The following is a 24,187-nucleotide window of genomic DNA, read 5'->3' on the forward strand; positions in this document are numbered from 1 at the left end:
AATATGGAGTACCTAGCCAAATAATATTTTATTCAACATTATATTCCAATAGCAGTTACATACATATTCATATTCAATGTAAATTACAGCAGTAACTATTATGTTGTATACTCTGTAAAGTCATCCATGTGGACCCTTCTGTTTGATCTGGGAGACAAATCGTCAGATGGTCCGTCAGGATTACTGGCTGCACACTCTTGTAGGACTTTGCTTCTTAATTGCTTAATACGACGCAGTCTTTCGAGCCAATTTGAGGCGTATGGATTATGTCCTTTAGTTTTCAGAGACGAAGAAACCATTGAGGCAAGCTATAAATGAATGGAAAACATATAAGTAGCTTGTATTTACCAAAGTTGTCCTGTTGATGTATGCAACCAAAAAGGCACTTACATTGGCATGAAGAGCTAGCTGTCGAGCAAGTATAGCGAGATTTTGGTCAGAAATAATTTTGGGTTCACTGTGACCTATGTGCTTTGCAAGTTCCTCGCGTGCTTGCACTGTAACTCTGTTCGTGCCATGATCAAGAGGCTGAATGACTACACAGGCATAGTTGAATTGTCCCTATGAAAAAAAATGATTGGTATTTGGTGGTGCAATTTGAAGTTCCTCTGATCAAAATATAACTGATACTTTTAAAATGTGTATTAACCAACAGTCGTGAAATCAAAAATTCTAGTGAAACAAAATTGGAAATCTGCGAGAATTAAATGAATAAACTCACTTTCACAGTTTGTATGTTATAATTTTCCCCACTTTCGTTGTACACAATGTTGACATAATTGTTCCCGATGTGTAATTTTTTTCCAGTACACTGTGGATCACTTTCCTTGGTTGGCATCAACGTAGCGACGTGAAATACGACCTGTTTACGTTAAATTCGTGTTAACGGAATACAAAACTTTCGAGGCATTTGAAGATTAATTCAATACTCGAACCATCCGATATTCTCTGACGAGAGTTTTGGGACAAACCTGCATAACATCATCCTGCCATATGTAGGCAAAGTTTCCATTTTCACCATTCCGGTCAAGGCCTCCAAGAAATATACTTTGTGAATCGACATCTTTTAACTTTATCAGCGTTCCCAAACGCTGTAAGAATTCCGCATACCTTAAAGACCCGTGTTGATTTGCAAGTATTTCAACTTCGTTCGATACCTGGCCAATTCCAATATATATTACACCAATTTTATGAGTTTCGTACGGAGGAATTGCGTCCAGAACCTTAACAGCTCTTTGTACAGCTGCTGTTTGAGAAACTAATAACGGTTTTTCCGTAGTAGTGCCAAAATGAGCAGTGTGATATAATTGCAAGAATACAAAACTGTAAAAAAGAAGGAATGATCAGTAAGAATAATTGTACAGTAGTAGATTCTAATCACAAATCACGATAGTAACGATATTATTTATGCTAGGAAGCTGCGTTACCATTTACCTAGGATTTATGCCAGTTCTCGGAGGATCTTTGTTACGTGGTGAATTTCCACGTCTGATATTATCCCATTCACCACGGGTTTTTTTAGCAGGGCTCATCACAGATATGGTATGACCTCGATCTCGGAAATGTAATGGTGGTAAATTGGATGGGTCGGGTTTATCATCTTTCTGTAGAATTAAGAGCGATTTATGTTTCTGAAATATTATTCAATCGTAGAATTTGTGTACTCACTTTGTCTGCAAGATGATTTCTACCAATTGGAGGTTTTGTATCAATAGCTAGTGGGGACTGCTTCAATCCAGAATCGTGGATGTTGCTCAAACGGGGGTAAAGTTGCGTTGGAGATTGTGGCGGTTTTCCAGTAGACACTTGTATTTGCGAATGGATACCAGACATTAGACTAACACCTCTATTTTGAAGAGACAAGAAGTTTCCTGGCGCCTGCGTTTGGGGCAAGAGAACAAAAAATGATAGTAAATGTTTAGATTCGCAGTAGAATTAACTCGTTCACCAGTCATATATCACATTTTAGTCGTGAGCAGAATATTGTAGTTGAATTCTTTCATTTAACGTGATAAATTTCATACTTGTGTGGCTGTGGGAGAAGGTGGGACAGTGTTACTAGTAGAAACGCTTGGTGTCTGAGTTGTTTGTGTTGCTCCAGGGTACGAGTGTTGCGAACGAAGTCCTGATGGATGATGTATAGAATTCTCCGCAGACGGCGGGGTGGTTCCAGTTCCAGAAATTTCTTCTGGTATTGCTTCGCAGCTGACCCTTAAGATGCAAACATTCTTAATCGCAGAATTTACCTGATATTCTGAAAAATTATTATCCGGACCATACAACAAGGTGGGTACCTTACCTCATATCTTTTGCATACGTGGTCTTTGTATGTTTTTTAATTTCGGAGTCAACTTTTCCTTCCGAATCAACCGCAACAAGGTCCCGATCATTTTGAAGACTCAATTTGTCTTTATTGAGGAATGGATTTTTCCAATTTGCACTCATTTCAGGACTAGAATTAGACCTCCGCACAGGATTTCGGGATCTTCTTAAATCTGGATGTGGTATATTTATACTTTTTAATAGTAAAATTTTCAAGCAAATTAGATAGGCATATTTAAAACAACAATTACCTTCGTCACCTTCTTCTAGGCCTTCAAGACTGTCGCGGGAACTCTGGCGAGATGGACTGCGACGTGCTGGAGATCCTGGGATAGCGATCGGACCTGATGATATTGATGACGAAGCGACTGATTTCAGCAAGCCAATTTCAGGCTCCATATTCAGGTGGTTAAAATTGTTTTCCAACATATCCTGCAACAGTTTACGAAGTCAAGAACCGATATCCATAGATTATACTTACATTGCCTCGAAACTTAAAACCGTTTTCAGTGAATAAATATAATGTAAATGGATTAACATACCTGAATATCTTCAGCTTGAAGATCTTGATTATGATTGTAGGTATAGGTCGGTTGTTCTAGATTTTTGTTTTCTGTCGATTGCGGTGTAGGCATATAAAGTGTTGTGATATCATTGACAGGAAAGTCCAAAGGGGATGTTTCAAATTGCATTGAATTCTGTATCCGCATTACCCAGGACATGTCGCCGGTTGGTCTCCTGACATAAATCTCAGCCCAGCCCTGGCACCAACATGCACAAGGAATATGTTCCTCTTGTTTTTCACTAGAAAGTATCTGTTCAAGCTTTGAAGGTTCAGTCACGTCTTGCTCAGACTTTTCGCTGGGGAATTCTAATTTCAGAGTCTCTGGTTCTTCAGGCAATTTCTTTGATTCTTCAATTGGAGAATTCGAGGTCGTGTTAGTGTTGGAACCACCATACCCAATGGATGATTGTCGCATCAATTTATTTTCCTCCTTCGAACCCTGTATAAAATAAAATACATTTAAAACTAAGTAAGAAACCAGTAATGTTGTTTACTGTTTCCAAAGATAACTTTTCCATTAAACTCACTTCTCCACTAGACGCTCGTTGCAACGAAGATTGTGTATACCTTAGAGTGTATTCTGGGGAAAGAGATTCGGACTTACAAGCAGTCCAACAGTTATCGCATAGTCCGCCACGCGTCGCTTTACTACTACATCCACTTGTCGTTATGGTGATTAAACGGTTTCCCAATAACCAAGTCATAGACTGACCTTCTTTGAGTAGAAATTCTGCTGTTGGAAGTCTGCAATGAATTTTATTACAGAAAGTGGTTTGATCAATTCTGTCCCACTATTTCAGTGAACCACAAAAATATCGTGTACCTCTTTGGCAAGGCAGAACAGGTAGAAAAAGTATACCGAGCCATTAGGTCTATACAAGTTTCTGTGAGTTCAACGTGAAACGTCATTAAAGCTTCATCAATTGGTGGTTTAAGATCTAGTGCTCGTCCTTCTCCGATCATACGATTAGCAATTATAGGCCGTTCTCTGCGACCCCTGCTGCCCTATAGTATAGAATCAAGTCTTATTACTTTGTACCGATATTTACAGCAATGCTTCATAATTATCTTTCGCTTGCATGTACAGGTATAAACTAGTTACCTGTTCAGTCAAACTAGAACTTCGTTTTCTGCTGGATGAATCTTCGTTTATTAAATTTAAATCTGATTTCATCAAGTGACCCTCTTCGAAAGGAACCAACACATTTGCTTTGAGTCCCTATAAATAATGTATTATTGTAATTTCCAGCTCAGATATAATTATATCACAGATAGACTACTGTGAAATACTCACTGTAGTAATGAATTTTACAAAATCCCTTCGGAAGGGAAGGCGACATTTCAAGAACCACACTGCTATTACGTGGTGTGCCAGAGATACCGTGTAATGATTGTACTTGAAGGGATTGGTGTATGGTAACGATATTGCAAATACAGACATATACTGGTCGCCGATAAAGCTTGCAAACACTTTGGGCAGTCTTGTAAGAGCTGTAATAATCATGATATACGTGAATATCCCATAAAAAAAATAAAACTGGTAACTAGTATGCAAAATTAACTTTTATAAAATAGTTTTTTATTTATAAATAATATTATTGGTATAGATACATGAAGGATGATCAATGTAAAACGGGCGGACCTATAGTTAACTAATATCGGTGTCTTTCAACCTAAATCTCACATATTTCGTAAAATCGTAAAAGCACTTACTTGACAAAAATTCGAGTATTGGGATAGCAATGTAAACTGTTGCTGAGATTTTTGATAGGTTCAGAAGAACCTCGGATAGAAGCTTGTTCATTGCATCACGCATTTCTAATGTACAAGTTGTAAGGCTGGTTACACATTGACTGGCACATCTTGTGGTGAGGCCAAGCTAAGAATGTAAGGAAATGATTACACTTAAAGCATATATGGCTATAAATAAGTGAATCCGCTGAGTACTTGGCTTTATGAATAGGTTTAACAAGTTTGAAATCATATTATTACCTCCAAACACTTTATCAGACGCTGCTGCAAATTTGGCTCAAGGTGTGCGTGATATGATGCCAAAGATGCCAATACCGGAAATACAAATCCCCGGAATTCAGACACTGTGAACTTTGGAGGCGTGTTGTATAGGGTCTCTGGTAAGCGTACAGATTTGTCACTCACCTACCAAGATCATATTCACAATAAGATTCACTGTATAACTGATACAGATAAAAGGATAAAATGTAATGCCTGAGAATACTCACCGTTACCATGGAGCACAGAGCTGCAGCTAGACAATCAATATCATTGCTATGTCTTGAGAGGATGAGTGCTTTGTTTTGCATAACTTGAGGCATTTCTCTTAGCAACAAGTGAAGAACTCGCCAATCTGGTAAATCGAAGTAAAACAATACAAGATTTTGAAGGTAAGAAGCTTCAGATAGTGGTCACTAAAACGTGCACTTTACATTATCTGATTTTTTCTCTAAAACAGACAAGGACAAGTACCTTTTTCCTGCTTGAGACACATTACCACACATTTACAGGCATGGGCGAGAGACATATGAGTAACCTGGCATGAAATGTGCTGTGATGGTGCAGGACTAGCTGGTGGTGGACTGTTCCCACCTCCGCTGTTTACATTATTTCCAAGTCTATCAGCCGGTGCATGTTCCAATACCAGGTAAGGGCTAAATCGTGTTACAACACCAGTAACAGCATCAGGATAGCCAAGGTGATAGCAGGTATTGGCTCTAATTCTTAAAAAGGCCTCAAATATCTGAAATACGAAATATTTGTTTATATTTTCTTTCCAGTAGTTGAGATAAAATTATGAACTATAAATTTTGCTTGGTAGCAGATATAGTATCGAAGGCCATTGGGTGAAGTAGAATCTTAGATTTCAGGTAAAATAAAATATAGTTACTTACTAAATACCTGATGGTTGATACATTGTGGAAAATCATGGGTTCCTTGTAATGCTGTTCAAGATGATTGACCAATAATTTGTAGGCTCGTATTACATGGCTTGAGGGTAAATGATACATCTTTATGCTCAGTAAATTTATCACCCCAACCACAGCAGTTTTTACGTCTTTTACATCAGTATCAACGGTTATTGGAGTTTCTAATGTAAACGGTTTGTTCACTATCTAGACAAGAGGATAAATGATCTTCAGTTTACAAAATATAATCACACAACGAACGTAAGCCCGTTCGTATATATCAAATATTTTAATTGCACTGCAGAATATCGCCTGAAATCCTAATAATGATGCTGTTAACTGGCACTCACTTTTTCCAATATATCCAAGAGCTCTAAGCATCGCTTTGTTTCACACTCAATACATAGATCAATCAGTAAATGAGTAGCAACGTTACGTATAGTAATATCAGGATCCATATCAAGGTGTTGTAGATATGGGACAACAATCCTTTCGATTAGCTCATCCTCGTACTTGGATCTGGAAAAACAGTTTGATAAGTAATATTTCAGATTAATGAGTCATTTTATGGTAGGAAATTTTCATACCTGTTGATTTTTATAACCTTTGTCAATACGTCTAGAGTTTTTATTCTGATATTGGTTCTGGTTTCATTTTTAAAATAGCGTTCCATTAAAGTGCTCAGCTTTGATAACCACAAATGACGAGTTGGGTCTATATAGTGAGACAAATAGCCAATCAATCTGAGTACAGATATTTCCTGAAAAATATTGTAATTAAACTGAAAAATTATTTGAAAACGTCTATGGTAGTACACATCAAATTAAATTGCTTCAATCAATAAATTGAAAAACGGAACTTCAAGCTTTTCATATGACTATGAAACTTGCTCAACCAACTACAGAACAATTTCAAATAAGTAGTTCTGAAAGTTTAGAGGAAATAAAATCTTTGAATTCAATGCAACTGAAATGAGAATCAAACATCTCTAATTTCGTCTAAATGAAAATGATGAAACTGTCCTTTCTACAATTCACATAGCAGGGAAAAGTTTTTATAGTAGTATAGACCTCTGGCATTGCTGTACATGGTGGTAAATACTTACTGGACGGGAGTTTGAGCAGCGTTCAATTAGCTCATAGAAACGCTGCACACAACCATTGTAATATCCATTATCCAGGAGATTTTCAATGCTATTGATTGTTTCGTGTAGACTTACTGATACCTGTTCAGAAGCTGGTTGACTGCTAGTTTCTGAAAAAAAAAGTAATGAAAAATTTGTGTACCTTAGTTATACGCTAATTAATTGTGATATGTAACACACACCTATATGTATGATTACTGCCTCTATTATGTCTAATATGATACTCCAAGTAGGATCATGCAGCTCTTCTCCATATTTATTGACCAATCTTTGGATGCTGAGAGTGACTTCGTACATAACTATTGGATGATTGCATTGCAACGCCTTAAAAAAAATGAGTAGATTATAAATTTCAATTAATTTTATAGATTGATCTTTGCATTCACAGATAGTTACTTTGACATTTTTTCGATTGAGGAAAAGTTACTTAGGTATTTCTCTGCATAAGGATACAGGCAGACCAGCTGCAAATCATTTCAAGACGTATTAAACCGCTTGAGAAAATTTAATGCGTGCACAAATCTTACTGCAAAATACATACACATTCATATCATATAGTGACCAAGAATTTCACAAATTGGCAAGTTTGATTTTTCAAGTGGAGTATTTGTATTATACCTGGAGAAATGAAGGCAAAACAGATGTGGGTGTACATTTCAGCTTCGGCACTCTGTGAGTCCCCCAAAGACCCATGTTAATGTAAAAGACAGCTCCGCGCAGTAAACCGACATCTCTCTGAACGTTTGGATCCTGCAGTAATCTGCACATTGTATAGAGAGCTGAATGCCCCTTGTGCGTACCTAATAAGTTTCGCATTATCTAAAATGAAAGAAAGTTATCGAAGAATCAGTTTACATTCACTTTCATTTAAATCATACATTATGCTTTAATTTGTAAGGAAATTATAGATTACAAATCGAAATTACCTTCCAGCTTATCTGACAATAAGTTTCTACATTGACGCTGCGGCACAGGGCAGTAATGAATGTGGGCAGTGAATCCGGCTGTAAATTACCATAGCAAACAACAGCGTCAAGGGCTTCTAAGCATCCAGAAACTACCTCAGCACTATTACTGCAATAGCACAAATGGCAAATGTATCTGCAAAAACATGAGAAATATATTTGCAATGTGAAATTAACTTGAAATAATTCAGTTTCTCTGATATATAACAGTCGTCAAATCACTTTAAAGGAGCAATTATCTTAATACTTGACGGAAACGACTGATAAGGATTATTCGTGACATTTTACTACAAATAAAAGGTTATGGTAATGGTTGTCTTCTATAAATGTAGAAATTCACCCTGTATTTAGAAAATCGTACAAAATACCTACTGCACTAGATTCGATATAATATCAGCATCTATGCAAGCAGAATTGAATTTAATAACATTGACAAGCAATGACAGAAATTCAGCTCCTCTTTTGCCATCAATTCCAGTCACAGTCGGCATCCAATCCAGTAAAAGTGGTCCTATCCTTTCTTCTAGATGTAATATATCTTTTCCATTCTCTGTTAAACTTTGGAGCAGCTCCAATCTGCAAGGAATAGAAACAATTGTAGTTACCGAACTGATTTCTAAATCATATTCCAACAGTCACCATTTTACAACTTAATTTCTGGAACTTAATTTCAACAATTAATCTTATCAATCAAGCAGTACCTTGGTCCAATGTCCTCAGGTATATCGTGGTTTTTAACTACCATGAAAAATTTCACTCGCATTAAGGAAGACAATTTGGTATATTGCCCTTGCACAAGACACCGGAGAAACTGAAGTGTCAAATGTCTGCATTCTCGTGGTACATCCTTGTCCTTAACTAGCAAATCTTGGACCAAGAGCCACAAGCGCTCCGCTGCCGTCTAAAGTAAGAATGAATTGGTAGTCAATTCAGTTAATTTTTTTATTTGAATATGTAAGTTGCTTTTAATTGTTTTCTGTCTTGTTACAAGTATGAAAAAAAAAACTATTTGTAACGAGAAAGAGGAACAAATTTTCATGTACCTCTTCCCATTGATGATTCAGGACCGAATCACACAGGTCCTTGAGTCCTTTGGCTCGATGTTGTAAGGGAGCATCTGGGCCGATTTCCTTCTCAATCTCTGTGGTAATTGTGAAATCCGCTCGACTTTTGAAATTTCCTGTTCAGGCGTAAGAATGTAAAGCAGGAATGAAATATGGAAAAAAAATTACCGAAATCATTGCAAATCGACTGGCTTAACTGTTTTTAAGTGTTTTTATAGATGTGTGGTATCTGTTTAAAGAACGTAAATAGAGAACACAGCGTCGTTTTAGGTTATAATCACTACTCGTCTATTTAGTATGCGAGTCGTGAAAGTTGGACGTGATTCCGAATAACTAGAGGATGGAATTCTCAATTGTATATCTATTTTTCTATACACGTATAGATATGTTGACATGTTAAAAAATTAGTGCGCAAACTAATGTTGTGAAATTAAAGTGATACGAGTCCCGTAACTAAAAAATAAATGATAATTGTTACCTTTGTTTAAACCGAAAAACTGCTTGAGTTTATCGTGAAAATTTTTGTTATCCTTATCCTTCGAAGTCATTTTTGACATTGTTTATTGTATATTTATTTTCTATTACGTTACTAAAAATTGCGGATGGAATTCGGCATCGCGGTAATCATTCGTCATATCCACAGACAACTTTTAGGTCATGTCAAACGGAGTACAGAGAGAAGAAAAGAACCGTCCATAAAAAACGATGCCGAACGATAGACCCTGAACAGCCCTGAACATCTAATACAATTGTACAACCGACAGATGGCGGAAAAATCGTCTGCGAAAATGGAAAAATGGCGCCTATTCAAAGGTTAAAGCCATTGACGTTGACTAAAGAAAATAAAGACGGATACCCCTGGGTAAATTTTTGTGACCAGTTTTCGGCGGGCCATCGGGCCCAGCTGGGCCTGGAAGCGTGGGAGGGTTTTGCTCTGTCGAATCTACCTAACGGGCTCGCACCGACATTCGTAGCAGCCAAAGTAGTGTCGGTATGGAAGCTTGAGATTGAGTCGGTACAAAGTAAGTATATAAGACTACTTGTCGACTGTGACTTAGAAATGTCGATCAGCTTGACCAGCCCGTGAGAAGACACGTAACCGCGTCCACCACCAACCACCCCCAACCACCTCCGAACCCACCACGTCCCCCTCAGCCTCTTTTACCTCCTACGACCCCCTCCGCCCCTCGTCGTCTTCGTCCTCATCGACTATCACCGATCACCTCCGACCATCTCCAAACACCTCTTATCGCCACCGAACACCTCTAGCCACCCCCTACCACCCCCCAGCTCCCCTAACACCTACTACCACCCGGTACCACCACCTACCACCGCCGACTACCATCAATCACCTTCGACTACCACCGTCCTCCTAGTCCACCTCGTCCTTCACTTCCTCCGCTATCTAAGTCGAGTTTCTCCAGTTAGCGGACCGGGAGCGCAGGAACCACGTAACGCTTGTCCTGGAAGTTGAGTTTCACCAGGTAGTCGACCTGAAATCGAGCGTTGCCTGAATAATATAACGACAGTTGCCTTAATGGGCTTTGGTGTGACAACCGAAAATCGTCGTGCGCTTTCGCCCCCTGAGATGTTCCAATGGTAGAGTTGAGAACTCATTGCAGAACATCAGAGAGTTACCGATTTCGACATGATGCTGGCTGCATTCACCTTCCGAGTAACACAGTCTTCGCAATGGTAAGCCCAGGCCGGCGATACAATAAATTAATAAGAATAAATTACTTCCAAAATAAAGTTTAGGTACCCGAGGAAAGAATGTATACATAGATCATGAATAATAACAGATCAGATGTAATAATGATGCGGAGACCAAAAAGTATATGTATATGTATATGCGGTCCATGTAGGACATTAATATACATGATCCATTTACGATTAAAACGTGATGCATACTATAAATTTTATAATTTTCCAGGAGACAAACTAGATTATCTACAATAATACGGCTATAATATGAAAATAGAAGAATTATTCATTTCGAAATGGGATTCTATTCGACACGCGCTCGATGTATTCCATCACATTAATATTCATAATTATTCCAACGACTTTTCATTTTCTCTCTCGATCTTGAATTTTCGGAGGCATAGAATCGAAACGCTGTTTTAGCTAGTCGCAAGTGAAATACTTCACGTTGGGTAGAGAAGGAGATTTGTTTTTCGTAAAGTGTATTGAAAAAAATTCAGAGTAACTGTAATACATCACGGATGCGCTAATTTTGATCGAGACGAAATGGATGCTCCGTATATGAGACAGTATTAAACGCAGTGTCCTGATTTAAAGACCTAAAAAGATGATTGTCGGCGATTTTTTTTTTTTTTTTTGATAGGGACAGAAAGAACGAAGCTTCTTAAAACTTCGAGTGTATTTTAACACCCATTTGAAAGGTACGAGCAAAAATTTTTATCATCCTAGTGTCGCAGAACGGCAGCGTTTATTAGCTGACCCGTTAACTAAAGAATATATCTTAAGTCAACGGCTGACCATCGAAGGGCCAAGCCGCTTGAGTCTGAAATCGGCAGGAAAGATAAAGTGCGTATTTCTTGTCTGAAATGTGAAAACTGAAATCATCATACATCATATCATATTATCGTACATCATACATGATACATCATCATACGTCATACATCATGCATAGTATTAAAGTGCGAAACTAAAGTTTGGATGTCGGATGTTTGGCTGTTCGGAAAGTGACGTCACTCAAAATTTTTTTTCTCTTGACGTCATCGATCTACAGTAATGAGCTAGCCAAATTCCTCAGTCTGGAAACAACCGCGCCGTAGCGCGGACGGATAAGAATCGCGCTCCGCAAATTTCGTGTACCGGGTTCTCTTCCTCCTGGATCCTGCGTTCCGGGTTCACTTCCTGGAGCAACTCGAATTCCAGGACAAGCGCTCCGTAGTTTCTGCGCTCCAGGTCGGTACCTGGTGAAACTCGACTTCAGGAAGAAGCGCTCCGTAGTTTCTAAGCTCCAGGTCCGCTACCTGATGAAATTAGACTTCCAGGACAAGCGCTCCGTAGTTTCTAAGCTCCAGGTCTGCTACCTGGTGAAATTCGACTTCCAGGACAAGCGCTCCGCAGTTTCTGCGGTCAAGTTCCACTACCTGCAGGAACTCGACTTCCAGGACAAGCGCTCCGTGGTTCCTGCGCTCCAGGTCCACTACCTCGTGAAGCTCGAGTTCCAGGACAAGCGCTCCGTAGTTATGGCTGTCCAGGTTTTTGAACTGGTGACTTTTGACCAAGCGCTCCGTAGTTTCTACGCTCAAGGTTCACTACCTGGAGAAACTCGACTTCCGGGACAAGCGCTCCATCGTTCCTGCACTCCAGGTCCGCTACCTAGCGAAACTCGACTTCAAGGAGAGGACGAGGAGGACGAGGATTTGTGCTCAATGAGTTAAACATTTTTATATTATTCAATGGCAATTGTAATTATATTTCATCTAAAATTTATCAAACTTGTCCTGTTTACAATAAATTATTTCAATTCATTTTTCGCGCAAGCACAAATTCAGTAGCTATAAATGCGCTGATAAAATTTGTTATATTATTAATTAATTAATTGATTATACCAATCCTTACACAATATTTTTTATGTGTTCTTATGCTGAAAATATTAATAACTATTCAAGGTATAACTTGAGGTGGTTATGGGTGGTTGTTGGAGGTGGTTGGCGGTGGTTGGAGGTAGTCGGAGGTGATGGAAGGTAGTCGCATGGTGTGGTGATGGGGTGGTGGGGTAGTGGGGTGATGGGGTCATGAGGTAGTGGGGTGATTTGCATTTTTGGTGACATTTTTCGCGATTTTGAAAAAAGCTGGAATAAATTCGTTCTGGCATTATTCCGACGTAATTTTGCGAGACAAATCATTTAAGCGCAGTTCCGATACGCTGCGAGCAGCGGATCAGAAATTACAGCCAAAAAACCAGAACCTGTGTTTTCGACATTTTTCAGCAGGTGCTTTTTCCTCCGTAACTTCTTTCCTGTTGATCCCACGCTCTTTTCGCTGCATTCTCTGAGTTCCTGGGGATCCAATTAGTCAGGAAAGGGTCATACAAGTCGAATCTGAGACCAAAAATTTTTGGCTCCAAAAATGAAGAAAGAAGTAAGGCTAACCCCTTTCCATTTTTGGCGAAAGTTTTCGCGATTTTGAAAAGTGCTGGAATGAATTCTTTCTGGCACCAATCAGACGTAATTTTGCGAGACAAATCGATTAAGCGCAGTCCCGATACGCTGCGAGCAGCGAATCAAAAGTTACAGCCAAAAAACAAAACCTGTGATTATATGAATCCTTACGTAATGTTTTTGATGTGTTCTTATACGGGAGAGATCAACGGGAGAGAAGATACGAGGAAAAAAGCACCTGCTGAAAAATGTCGAAAACACAGGTTATCGTTTTTTGGCTGTAACTTTCGATGCGTCGATCGCAGCGTATTGGGACTGCGCCCAATCGATTCCTCTCGCAAAATTACGTCGGAATAGTGCCACAATTAATTTATTCCAGCACTTTTGAAAATCGCGAAAATTTTTGCCAAAAATGCAAAGGGGTTAGCCTTACTTTTTTTTCATTTTTGGAGCCAAAAATTTGTGGTCTCAGATTCGACTTGTATGACCCTCCCTGACTAATTGGATCCCCAGGAACTCAGAGAACGCAGCGAAAAGAGCGTGGGATCAACAGGAAAGAAGTTACGAAGGAAAATGCACCTGCTGAAAAATGTCGAAATCTGAGGTTCTGATTTTTTGGCTGTAACTTTTTATCCGCTGCTCGCAGCGTATCGGGACTGCGCTTAATCGATTTGTCTCGCAAAATTGCGTCCGAATAGTGCCAGAAAAATTTATTCCAGCACTTTTCAAATATTAATCCTCACGTAATATTTTTGATGTGTTCTGATACTGAAAATATTTATTGCTATTCCAGGTACAACCCGAGGTGGTTATCGATGGTTGTTCGAGGTGGTTGGCGATTGTTGGAGGTGGTCGGAGGTGGACGAGGAGGAGGACGAACTGAACTGAGTCTCAAAGCCCTGTTGACATGAAAGCAGCTATTCGATAGAAATTATAGTTTATAGTTTACACAGCCCATTGCATGATATTTCATTATAAATACATATGTTTCAATGTATTTAGGAATAATTTATCAAATATACAGAGGTCATGTGCAAATAATAAATGAATTGATTCGACCGCAGTTTGATGTATTCATTAGAGCTTTAACAATAAATTTAAGCTTTGTTACTTCTTTTATTTTATTATGGATAATCGAAAACATTTCCGACTAATCGTGCTGTGGAAGCATAGGGATTAAACCAAATGTAGCAAAAGATTAGAAACAGTGTATGTAGAGTACGGGTATTTTTCTAATAATGCAAATAGAATAGAATACCACGCCTTGCGAATTGGCTTTCCAGTCAGAGATGAATGATGAATTTTAAGGACTGCATTATCGTTGTTGAATACTCTATGCCTCATGGGAAAAGAAAATCTGTAACGACAAACTTGATGCACCGGATCATCGTCGACTTTAACTTTTGAAACGTCCTACCATTTTCGAACGCCTCCTACCTCCCCCTGCCACCTCCGACCATCAACGGCCACTTTCGAGCACCCCCTATCACCTTCTGCCAGCGCCGACCACCTCCTACCATTTCCGAACACCTCCAACCATCCTATTTACCTATATTACCAGATTAGCTATGATATGAAAAGAGAAGAATTATTCATTTCGAAATGGGATTCTATTCGACGCGCGCTCGATATATTCCATAACATTAGTATTCATAATTATTCCAACAACTTTTCATTTGCTCTCTCGATCTTGAATTTTCATAGGCATAGAATCGAAACGTTGTTTTAGCTGGTCGCAAGTGAAGTATCTGCGTTGGGTGGAGAAGCAGAATTGTTTTTCGAAAAGTATTCGGATGGAAAAAAATTCAGAGTAACTGTAATACATCACGGATGCGTTAATTTTGAACGAGATGAAACGGATGCTTCGTATATGAGACAGTATTTAACGCTGCGTAGTGATTTAAAGACCTAGAAAGGTGATAGGGAGAGAGAGAACGACGCTTCTTAACATTTCGAGTGTATTTTAACACACATTTGAAAGATACGAGCGAAATTTTTCATCATCCAACTGTCGCAGAACGGCAGCGTTATTAGCCGAGCCGTTCACTGAAGAATATATCCTCAATCAACGGCTGACCATCGAAGGGCCTGGCCGCTTGAGTCTGGAATCGGCAGGAGAGATGAGGTGTGTATTTCTTGTATGAAACGTGAAAACTATAAGCATTATACATCATATCATATCATCATACATCGTACATCGTACATCGTACATCATACATCATACAACATCATACCTAGTATTACAGTTCGAAACCAAAGTTTGAATTTTCGGATGTTCGGAAAGTGACGTCACCAATCTAAAATCGGCTAGCCGAGTTCCTCAGTCTGGTAACAACCGCGCAGTAGAGCGGACGGTTGAGAGTCGCGCTCCGCAAATTTCGAGTACCGGGTTCTCAACCTCCCGGATCACGCGCTTCGGGTCCGCTACGTATTTCGAGTACCGGGTTCTCAACCTCCCGGATCCCGCGCTTCGGGTCCGCTACGCGGTGAAACCTGACTTCCAGGATAAGCGCTCCGTGGTTCCTCGTTCATGTTTACAATAAATTATTTCAATTCGTTTTTCGCGCAACCCCAAATTCGGTAGCTGTCGGTCCGCTAATAAAATTTCTCGACTTCCAGGATAAGCGCTCCGTGGTTCCTGGTTCATGTTTACAATAAATTATTTCAATTCGTTTTTCGCGCAACCCCAAATTCGGTAGCTGTCGGTCCGCTAATAAAATTTCTCGACTTCCAGGATAAGCGCTCCGTGGTTCCTGGTTCATGTTTACAATAAATTATTTCAATTCGTTTTTCGCGCAACCCCAAATTCGGTAGCTGTCGGTCCGCTAATAAAATTTCTCGACTTCCAGGATAAGCGCTCCGTGGTTCCTGGTTCATGTTTACAATAAATTATTTCAATTCGTTTTTCGCGCAACCCCAAATTCGGTAGCTGTCGGTCCGCTAATAAAATCTCTCGACTTCCAGGATAAGCGCTCCGTGGTTCCTGGTTCATGTTTACAATAAATTATTTCAATTCGTTTTTCGCGCAACCCCAAATTCGGTAGCTGTCGGTCCGCTAATAAAATTTCTCGACTTCCAGGATAAGCGCTCCGTGGTTCCTGGTTCATGTTTACAATAAATTATTTCAATTCGTTTTTCGCGCAACCCCAAATTCGGTAGCTGTCGGTCCGCTAATAAAATTTCTCGACTTCCAGGATAAGCGCTCCGTGGTTCCTGGTTCATGTTTACAATAAATTATTTCAATTCGTTTTTCGCGCAACCCCAAATTCGGTAGCTGTCGGTCCGCTAATAAAATTTCTCGACTTCCAGGATAAGCGCTCCGTGGTTCCTGGTTCATGTTTACAATAAATTATTTCAATTCGTTTTTCGCGCAACCCCAAATTCGGTAGCTGTCGGTCCGCTAATAAAATTTCTCGACTTCCAGGATAAGCGCTCCGTGGTTCCTGGTTCATGTTTACAATAAATTATTTCAATTAATTTTTCGTGCAAGCACAAATTCAGTAGCTACGAATAAGCTTATACAATTTATTATATTATTAATTAATTATTTAATCAATTACTCAATTATATTAATCCTTACACAATATTTTCGATGTGTTCTTATACTGAAAATATTTATTACTATTCAAGGTATAACCTGAGGTGGTCGGAGGTGGACGAGGAGGAGGACGAGGAGGACGAGGATTTGTGCTCGGTGAGTAAAACACTTTTATAATATTTCATGGCAATTGTAATTATATTTTATCTGAAATATTTCAAACTTGTCATGTTTACATTAAATTATTTCAATTCATTTTTCGTGCAAGCACATATTCAGTAGCTATGAATAATCTTATACAATTTATTATATTATTAATTAATTAATTATTATTCTTATAATATTTGATGGCAATTGTAATTATATTTCATCTGAAATATTACAAACTTGTCACGTTTACAATAAATTATTTCAATTCATTTCTCGTGCAAGCACATATTCAGTAGCTATGAATAATCTTGTACAGTTCATTGTATAAATAATTAATTGATTAATTACATTAATCCTTACACAATATTTTTGATGTGTTCCTATACTAAAAATATTCATTACTATTCCAGGTATTACCCGAGGTGGTCGGAGGTGGACGAGGAGGAGGACGAGCTGGACGAGGAGGAGGACCAGGTGGACGAGGAGGAGGCGGGGTGGGTCGTGGGAGAGGACCTCTCCTCTCCTCAGAGGAGAGGAGGAGGCGGGGTGGGTCGTGGGAGAGGACCTCTCCTCTCCTCAGAGGAGGGGAGGGGGAGGGGCAGGGAAGGGGGAGAGGTGGGCGGGGAGGGGGAGGGGGAGGGAAGGGAAGGGACGGGGCGGGGAGGAGGGAGGGAGGGAGGGAGGGAGGGCGGGCGGGAGGGCGGGAGGGAGAGAGTGGAGGACGGATGTCGATGCGAGCCCATTAAAGTTAATAGAGCAAAACACCCCCCGCCCGCCCGCCCGCCTACCCTCCCTCCCTCCCTCCCTCCCGCCCGCCCTCCCTCCCTCCCTCCCTCCCTCCCTCCCTCCCTCCCTCCCTCCTCCCCGCCCCTTCCCTTCCCTTCCCTTCCCTCCCCCTCCCCCTCCCCCTCCCCGCCCACCTCTCCCCCTTCCCTGCCCCTCCCCCTCCCCTCCTCTGAGGAGAGGAGAGGTCCTCTCCCACGACCCACCCCGCCTCCTCCTCTCCTCTGAGGAGAGGAGAGGTCCTCTCCCACGACCCACCCCGCCTCCTCCTCTCCTCTGAGGAGAGGAGAGGTCCTCTCCCACGACCCACCCCGCCTCCTCCTCGTCCACCTGGTCCTCCTCCTCGTCCAGCTCGTCCTCCTCCTCGTCCACCTCCGACCACCTCGGGTAATACCTGGAATAGTAATGAATATTTTTAGTATAGGAACACATCAAAAATATTGTGTAAGGATTAATGTAATTAAACAATTAATTAATGATACAATGAACTGTACAAGATTATTCATAGCTACTGAATATGTGCTTGCACGAGAAATGAATTGAAATAATTTATTGTAAACGTGACAAGTTTGTAATATTTCAGATGAAATATGATTACAATTGCCATCAAATATTATAAGAATATTAATTAATTAATTAATAATATAATAAATTGTATAAGATTATTCATAGCTACTGAATATGTGCTTGCACGAAAAATGAATTGAAATAATTTAATGTAAACATGACAAGTTTGAAATATTTTAAATAAAATATAATTACAATTGCCATGAAATATTATAAAAGTGTTTTACTCACCGAGCACAAATCCTCGTCCCCCTCCTCCTGAATCACCGAGATTACCCGCAACCACCCCTAACTACCTCCAACGAAAACCGCCAACCACCTCGAGTTATACCTCGAATACTAATAAATATTTTCAGCGTGAGAACAAATCAAAAATAATGTGTAAGGTTTGATATAATTTTTTTATCGACATATTTTACCAAAAAGATTATGAGAAGATTGTAAAGTTATAGAAATTTTATTAGCGGACCGACAGCTACCGAATTTGGGGTTGCGCGAAAAACGAATTGAAATAATTTATTGTAAACATGAACCAGGAACCACGGAGCGCTTATCCTGGAAGTCGAGAAATTTTATTAGCGGAGCGACAGCTACCGAATTTGGGGTTGCGCGAAAAACGAATTGAAATAATTTATTGTAAACATGAACCAGGAACCACGGAGCGCTTATCCTGGAAGTCGAGAAATTTTATTAGCGGACCGACAGCTACCGAATTTGGGGTTGCGCGAAAAACGAATTGAAATAATTTATTGTAAACATGAACCAGGAACCACGGAGCGCTTATCCTGGAAGTCGAGAAATTTTATTAGCGGACCGACAGCTACCGAATTTGGGGTTGCGCGAAAAACGAATTGAAATAATTTATTGTAAACATGAACCAGGAACCACGGAGCGCTTATCCTGGAAGTCGAGAAATTTTATTAGCGGACCGACAGCTACCGAATTTGGGGTTGCGCGAAAAACGAATTGAAATAATTTATTGTAAACATGAACCAGGAACCACGGAGCGCTTATCCTGGAAGTCGAGAAATTTTATTAGCGGACCGACAGCTACCGAATTTGGGGTTGCGCGAAAAACGAATTGAAATAATTTATTGTAAACATGAACCAGGAACCACGGAGCGCTTATCCTGGAAGTCGAGAAATTTTATTAGCGGACCGACAGCTACCGAATTTGGGGTTGCGCGAAAAACGAATTGAAATAATTTATTGTAAACATGAACCAGGAACCACGGAGCGCTTATCCTGGAAGTCGAGAAATTTTATTAGCGGACCGACAGCTACCGAATTTGGGGTTGCGCGAAAAACGAATTGAAATAATTTATTGTAAACATGAACCAGGAACCACGGAGCGCTTATCCTGGAAGTCGAGAAATTTTATTAGCGGACCGACAGCTACCGAATTTGGGGTTGCGCGAAAAACGAATTGAAATAATTTATTGTAAACATGAACCAGGAACCACGGAGCGCTTATCCTGGAAGTCGAGAAATTTTATTAGCGGACCGACAGCTACCGAATTTGGGGTTGCGCGAAAAACGAATTGAAATAATTTATCGTAAACATGAACCAGGAACCACGGAGCGCTTATCCTGGAAGTCGAGAAATTTTATTAGCGGACCGACAGCTACCGAATTTGGGGTTGCGCGAAAAACGAATTGAAATAATTTATTGTAAACATGAACCAGGAACCACGGAGCGCTTATCCTGGAAGTCGAGAGATTTTATTAGCGGACCGACAGCTACCGAATTTGGGGTTGCGCGAAAAACGAATTGAAATAATTTATTGTAAACATGAACCAGGAACCACGGAGCGCTTATCCTGGAAGTCGAGAAATTTCATTAGCGGACCGACAGCTACCGAATTTGGGGTTGCGCGAAAAACGAATTGAAATAATTTATTGTAAACATGAACCAGGAACCACGGAGCGCTTATCCTGGAAGTCGAGAAATTTTATTAGCGGACCGACAGCTACCGAATTTGGGGTTGCGCGAAAAACGAATTGAAATAATTTATTGTAAACATGAACCAGGAACCACGGAGCGCTTATCCTGGAAGTCGAGAAATTTTATTAGCGGACCGACAGCTACCGAATTTGGGGTTGCGCGAAAAACGAATTGAAATAATTTATTGTAAACATGAACGAGGAACCACGGAGCGCTTATCCTGGAAGTCAGGTTTCACCGCGTAGCGGACCCGAAGCGCGGGATCCGGGAGGTTGAGAACCCGGTACTCGAAATACGTAGCGGACCCGAAGCGCGTGATCCGGGAGGTTGAGAACCCGGTACTCGAAATTTGCGGAGCGCGACTCTCAACCGTCCGCTCTACTGCGCGGTTGTTACCAGACTGAGGAACTCGGCTAGCCGATTTTAGATTGGTGACGTCACTTTCCGAACATCCGAAAATTCAAACTTTGGTTTCGAACTGTAATACTAGGTATGATGTTGTATGATGTATGATGTACGATGTATGATGTATGATGATATGATATGATGTATAATGCTTTTAGTTTTCACGTTTCATACAAGAAATACACACTTCATCTCTCCTGCCGATTCCAGACTCAAGCAGCCAGGCCCTTCGATGGTCAGCCGTTGACTGAACAGATTCTTGCATGCACTATGTCGACGTAATTTTGCGAGAGGAATCGATTGGGCGCAGTCCCAATACGCTGCGATCAACGCATTATAAGTTACAGGCAAAAAACGAGAACCGGCGTTTTCGACATTTTTCAGCAGGTGCTTTTTCGCTCGCCATTTCTCTCCTGTTGGTCCCACGCTCTTTTCGCTGCGTTTTCTAAGTTCCTGGAGGTTCAATTGGTCGGGAAAGGGTCATGCAAATCAATTCCGAGACGGAAGATTTTTCGGTCAAAAAAAAAGGAAGGTTAACCCCTTTGCATTCTTTGCGAAAATTTTCGCGATTTCGAAAAGTGCTGGAATAAATTAATTGTGGCACTATTCGGACGTAATTTTGCGAGAGAAATCGATTGGGCACAGTTCCAATACGCTGCGATCAACGCATCAAAAGTTACAGTTAAAAACGTGAACCTGTGTTTTTATCTAAAACAGCGTTTCCATTCTATGCCTACGAAAATTCAAGATTGAGAGAGTAAACGATAAGTCCTCGCAATAATTATGAATATTAATCTTATGGAGTACATCGAGCGCGTGTCGAATAGAATCCCATTTTGAAACGAATAATCCATCTATTTTCATATTATAGACGTATTATTGTAGATAATCTAGTTTGTCTCCCGAAAAATTATAAAATTCACAGTATGTATCACGTATGAATCGTAAATGGATCATACGTATTAATATAGTACATGGACCGCATGTACATGTATACTTTTTGGTGTCTGCATCATTATTACAACTGATCTCTTATTATTTTCCGAACTATGTATACATTCTTCTTTCGAGTACCTATACTTCAATTAAATCACTGTTTTGCTACAAATTTCGGAAGTAATTTATTCTTATTAATTTATTGTATCGCCGGCCTGGGCTTACGAATGCGAAGACTGTGTTACTCGGAAGATGAATGCAGCCAGCATCATGTCGAAATCGGTAACTCTCTGATGTTCTTCAATAAGTTCTCAACTCTACCGTTGAAACATCTCAGGGGGTGAAAGCGCACGACGATTTTCGGTTGTCACACCAAAGCCGATTAGGGGAACTGTCGTTATATTCCTCAGTCAACGGCACGGAGTTCACTTCACATTCTTTCATTTCTACTCTTTACTTCTTCAAGTCACGAGTACACTATCGAAAGGTTGAACAAAAGTTTGCACTGCGTTTGGTTCAGATAATGATTTTATTGTTTTAGATACAAATAAGTATAGTTGATACATTTCGGCGACTGAAGTGTTACATGACCAAAATACGCAGGTGTATTTGACTGTTGAATGCATGTGTGTATTCAAAATAGTTATTCTCTCTACCGTATTCTTCACGCTGTATGTCATTAACATGATAAAATAAAAACCGAACTTCCTGTACGAAGTTTTCCATACAATCACCGTTTCTTAAATTACCCAAAATGCACTTTCAATCCCCAGACCTCAATACATGTGTATGTTCCGGATTATCCGAATTACGTGAAGTGTCTCTTCCTCCCTATTTATTTGTTTTGAAATTCATACAACTTCAGTACACTTTGTTGTTTGACGTTATTATTCCGCTGTCAATTTCCAATTGATATCGACCTTATGTTATGACAAGACTGCAGTTTCTGTGAGTATTCTTCCAGATCTTGTGTCGCCAATACCAAACCCCTTGAAATTACTTATGAAATTCGTTATTTTTACCTATGATGACAATTCAATTGACACAGATAGAACGGAGCCTGATGAAGCAATGCTGACAATGAGGTGCCGACTACTGAATCCTGTGTCTAATGGTTTTCTTCTGTTAGGCCGCCGAAGTGAAATCTTACAAGCACATGTACCGAAAGCCACAATATACAACAAATCTAGAATTGGCAACCGAGAAGTGGTTGGATTCGGATTTAACGGCGATTATTCGTACATTGATCGTACAGACTTTCCATTTCCTGCAATACGTTTCAAAAAATCAACTCCCGATGTTTTGGTAACTGTTTCACTTTGCGGTAAAACTGTACAATTTTGTACTAAATCTAAATACAGTATCGTACTCTGACGACGGATGGGTATTCGGATTCATGAACTCCATTTTCGCAGATTTTGAATCGAACCGTTACATAAACAATCGTCTGTTAGAAAATAATTTTTTTTCTCCCTCTTATTTTAATAACACACCTTTCGTAGGTAGATTCGTGAATTTATAATTTCGTTAACTGCATCGGCAATCTTTCGTACGTGAAGTTGACCTAATAAGGCATTACACTGATTTATTTAGGACTCTATTGTGCATATCTATGTTTTGTTCAAGGCGTTAAGAGAAAAAGAGCGCGGTGATTGGCGAAAATTATCTATAGAAGAGAAGAAAAGTTTATACAGAATAAGTTTTTGTCAGACATTCGCAGAAATGAACGCACCGGACGGAGAATTAGGGGGAATTATTGGTTGGTCTCTGTTCTTCATCTCAATCTCACTGTGGGTGCACGCGTTGATCGTATCCAGTAAGTTTTTTTAATAGTATTAAAAAATGGAGTCGCCACAGGAAAACTTTCCGGGGGCGAAATTATTACGGGGTAAAATATTAATTGCAAAACTCTGTGTATTATCAAACTTTAGCCTACGATTCTGCACCGACCTCTTTTAGTCCTGAAGCTAGAATAGCTCAGTATCTTCGTCAGGAGGGTATTAACAATCAGCCAATAAGCGGTAATTACAAACCACCTGGCGTTGATGAGTGGCTAAAGGCCAACAAGGCCCAAGATATGGAGGAATGACCGGAATGAGCAGGAGGAACGAAATAGAACGAATCTGGGTCTACAGTGATAGCATAATTATTGCCATAAATAGACAGTATCCCATTTTTAACGATATAAATTTAACCATTAGTACATAGTGCCGACCGTTAGTATCGAATGAATATACTGCTTCCTCAATAATTTTGAGTTTATATTTATACTTAAATTATTGATCTAGTATAATGTCTATGGTAATGTGAATGTAAAACTAATTTCGCACGAAAGAGTAAATAAGAAAATAAAATAAATATACTTGAATATAAATAAAATGAGAGGTTTGATCTGCTGTCACTCAAAAACTGCTACTTGTGAGAATTGTACGTAAGTTTTGATAAGACCAACATAAACTGCACATTTATCAATCCGCGGAATCAATAAATTTTAACGTTTTTTTTAAATACTCATAACACGAAAAATGTTCAATAACGAGTGAAATATTGTATAATTCATGGTTTTACAAACACACAATTCAAATAATTTTGTAAAATTACCGAGCTACAATAAAAAAGATGAGTTTCTATCTTTTGCAGAATAAACTAATTCCCAGAGGTTCATGGAAATGAAGAATTAAACGGATGTATCTATATTGTTGTATATTGATGTATCTATCTATATGTATAGTTGATACAAATA

General features: G+C 39.6%; 2 protein-coding genes and 1 long non-coding RNA gene across 8 annotated transcripts; 2 read left to right on the forward strand and 1 right to left on the reverse strand.

Moving 5' to 3' along the window:
• Positions 1-9: 9 nt before the first annotated feature.
• LOC124306035 (tuberin) lies at positions 10-9,688 on the reverse strand. Of its 4 annotated transcripts, XM_046766142.1 has the most exons (29): positions 9,460-9,683; positions 8,961-9,097; positions 8,619-8,818; positions 8,290-8,493; positions 7,879-8,053; positions 7,571-7,771; positions 7,135-7,276; positions 6,914-7,062; positions 6,396-6,568; positions 6,159-6,327; positions 5,794-6,015; positions 5,372-5,642; positions 5,128-5,252; positions 4,880-5,044; positions 4,601-4,766; positions 4,182-4,378; positions 3,990-4,106; positions 3,711-3,892; positions 3,415-3,631; positions 2,865-3,326; positions 2,574-2,754; positions 2,300-2,495; positions 2,025-2,211; positions 1,669-1,878; positions 1,435-1,604; positions 972-1,323; positions 722-862; positions 391-561; positions 10-308 (listed from the first exon to the last, which is right to left on the reverse strand). In XM_046766142.1, exons 1-29 carry the CDS (start codon positions 9,536-9,538, stop codon positions 99-101), a joined length of 5,571 nt encoding a protein of 1,856 aa, XP_046622098.1. In that variant the 5' UTR covers positions 9,539-9,683; the 3' UTR covers positions 10-98. The 4 variants fall into 4 exon arrangements, with proteins under 4 accessions (XP_046622098.1, XP_046622099.1, XP_046622101.1 ...); XM_046766144.1 differs by lacking the exons at positions 10-308; positions 391-561; positions 722-862; positions 972-1,323 and having other exon boundaries at positions 1,487-1,604; positions 1,665-1,878; positions 9,460-9,688; XM_046766143.1 differs by lacking the exons at positions 7,571-7,771; positions 7,879-8,053; positions 8,290-8,493; ... (1 more) ...; positions 8,961-9,097; positions 9,460-9,683 and adding an exon at positions 7,349-7,430.
• LOC124306046 (uncharacterized) lies at positions 2,156-8,093 on the forward strand. 3 transcript variants are annotated; one of them, XR_006908499.1, is made up of 6 exons: positions 2,156-2,286; positions 2,593-2,727; positions 4,137-5,019; positions 5,092-5,289; positions 5,358-5,546; positions 7,886-8,093. It is a non-coding gene; the product is annotated as an uncharacterized LOC124306046 (long non-coding RNA). The 3 variants fall into 3 exon arrangements; XR_006908497.1 differs by having other exon boundaries at positions 4,898-5,019; XR_006908498.1 differs by having other exon boundaries at positions 4,898-5,019; positions 5,410-5,546.
• A 12,701-nt stretch (positions 9,689-22,389) lies between the features above and the next one.
• LOC124305781 (cytochrome c oxidase subunit 4 isoform 1, mitochondrial-like) lies at positions 22,390-23,943 on the forward strand. The gene is made up of 3 exons (XM_046765575.1): positions 22,390-22,749; positions 23,071-23,260; positions 23,376-23,943. Exons 1-3 carry the CDS (start codon positions 22,447-22,449, stop codon positions 23,531-23,533), a joined length of 651 nt encoding a protein of 216 aa, XP_046621531.1. The 5' UTR covers positions 22,390-22,446; the 3' UTR covers positions 23,534-23,943.
• Positions 23,944-24,187: the final 244 nt, after the last annotated feature.

The sequence above is a fragment of the Neodiprion virginianus genome, chromosome 5 (assembly GCF_021901495.1).
Source record: "Neodiprion virginianus isolate iyNeoVirg1 chromosome 5, iyNeoVirg1.1, whole genome shotgun sequence".
NCBI classification, from domain to species: domain Eukaryota; kingdom Metazoa; phylum Arthropoda; class Insecta; order Hymenoptera; family Diprionidae; genus Neodiprion; species Neodiprion virginianus.

Excerpts from the sequence above, each read along its gene's own strand:
- LOC124306035 (XM_046766142.1), bottom strand. The coding sequence starts at position 9,538 with ATGTCAAAAATGACTTCGAAGGATAAGGATAACAAAAATTTTCACGAT. Across the intron at positions 8,819-8,960 it reads TGAATCATCAATGGGAAGAG|ACGGCAGCGGAGCGCTTGTG; the intron begins GTACATGAAAAT and ends TTCTTACTTTAG. Across the intron at positions 3,893-3,989 it reads GTTCTAGTTTGACTGAACAG|GGCAGCAGGGGTCGCAGAGA; the intron begins GTAACTAGTTTA and ends TCTATACTATAG.
- LOC124305781 (XM_046765575.1), top strand. The coding sequence starts at position 22,447 with ATGAAATTCGTTATTTTTACCTATGATGACAATTCAATTGACACAGAT. Across the intron at positions 22,750-23,070 it reads AATCAACTCCCGATGTTTTG|GCGTTAAGAGAAAAAGAGCG; the intron begins GTAACTGTTTCA and ends GTTTTGTTCAAG. Across the intron at positions 23,261-23,375 it reads GCACGCGTTGATCGTATCCA|CCTACGATTCTGCACCGACC; the intron begins GTAAGTTTTTTT and ends ATCAAACTTTAG.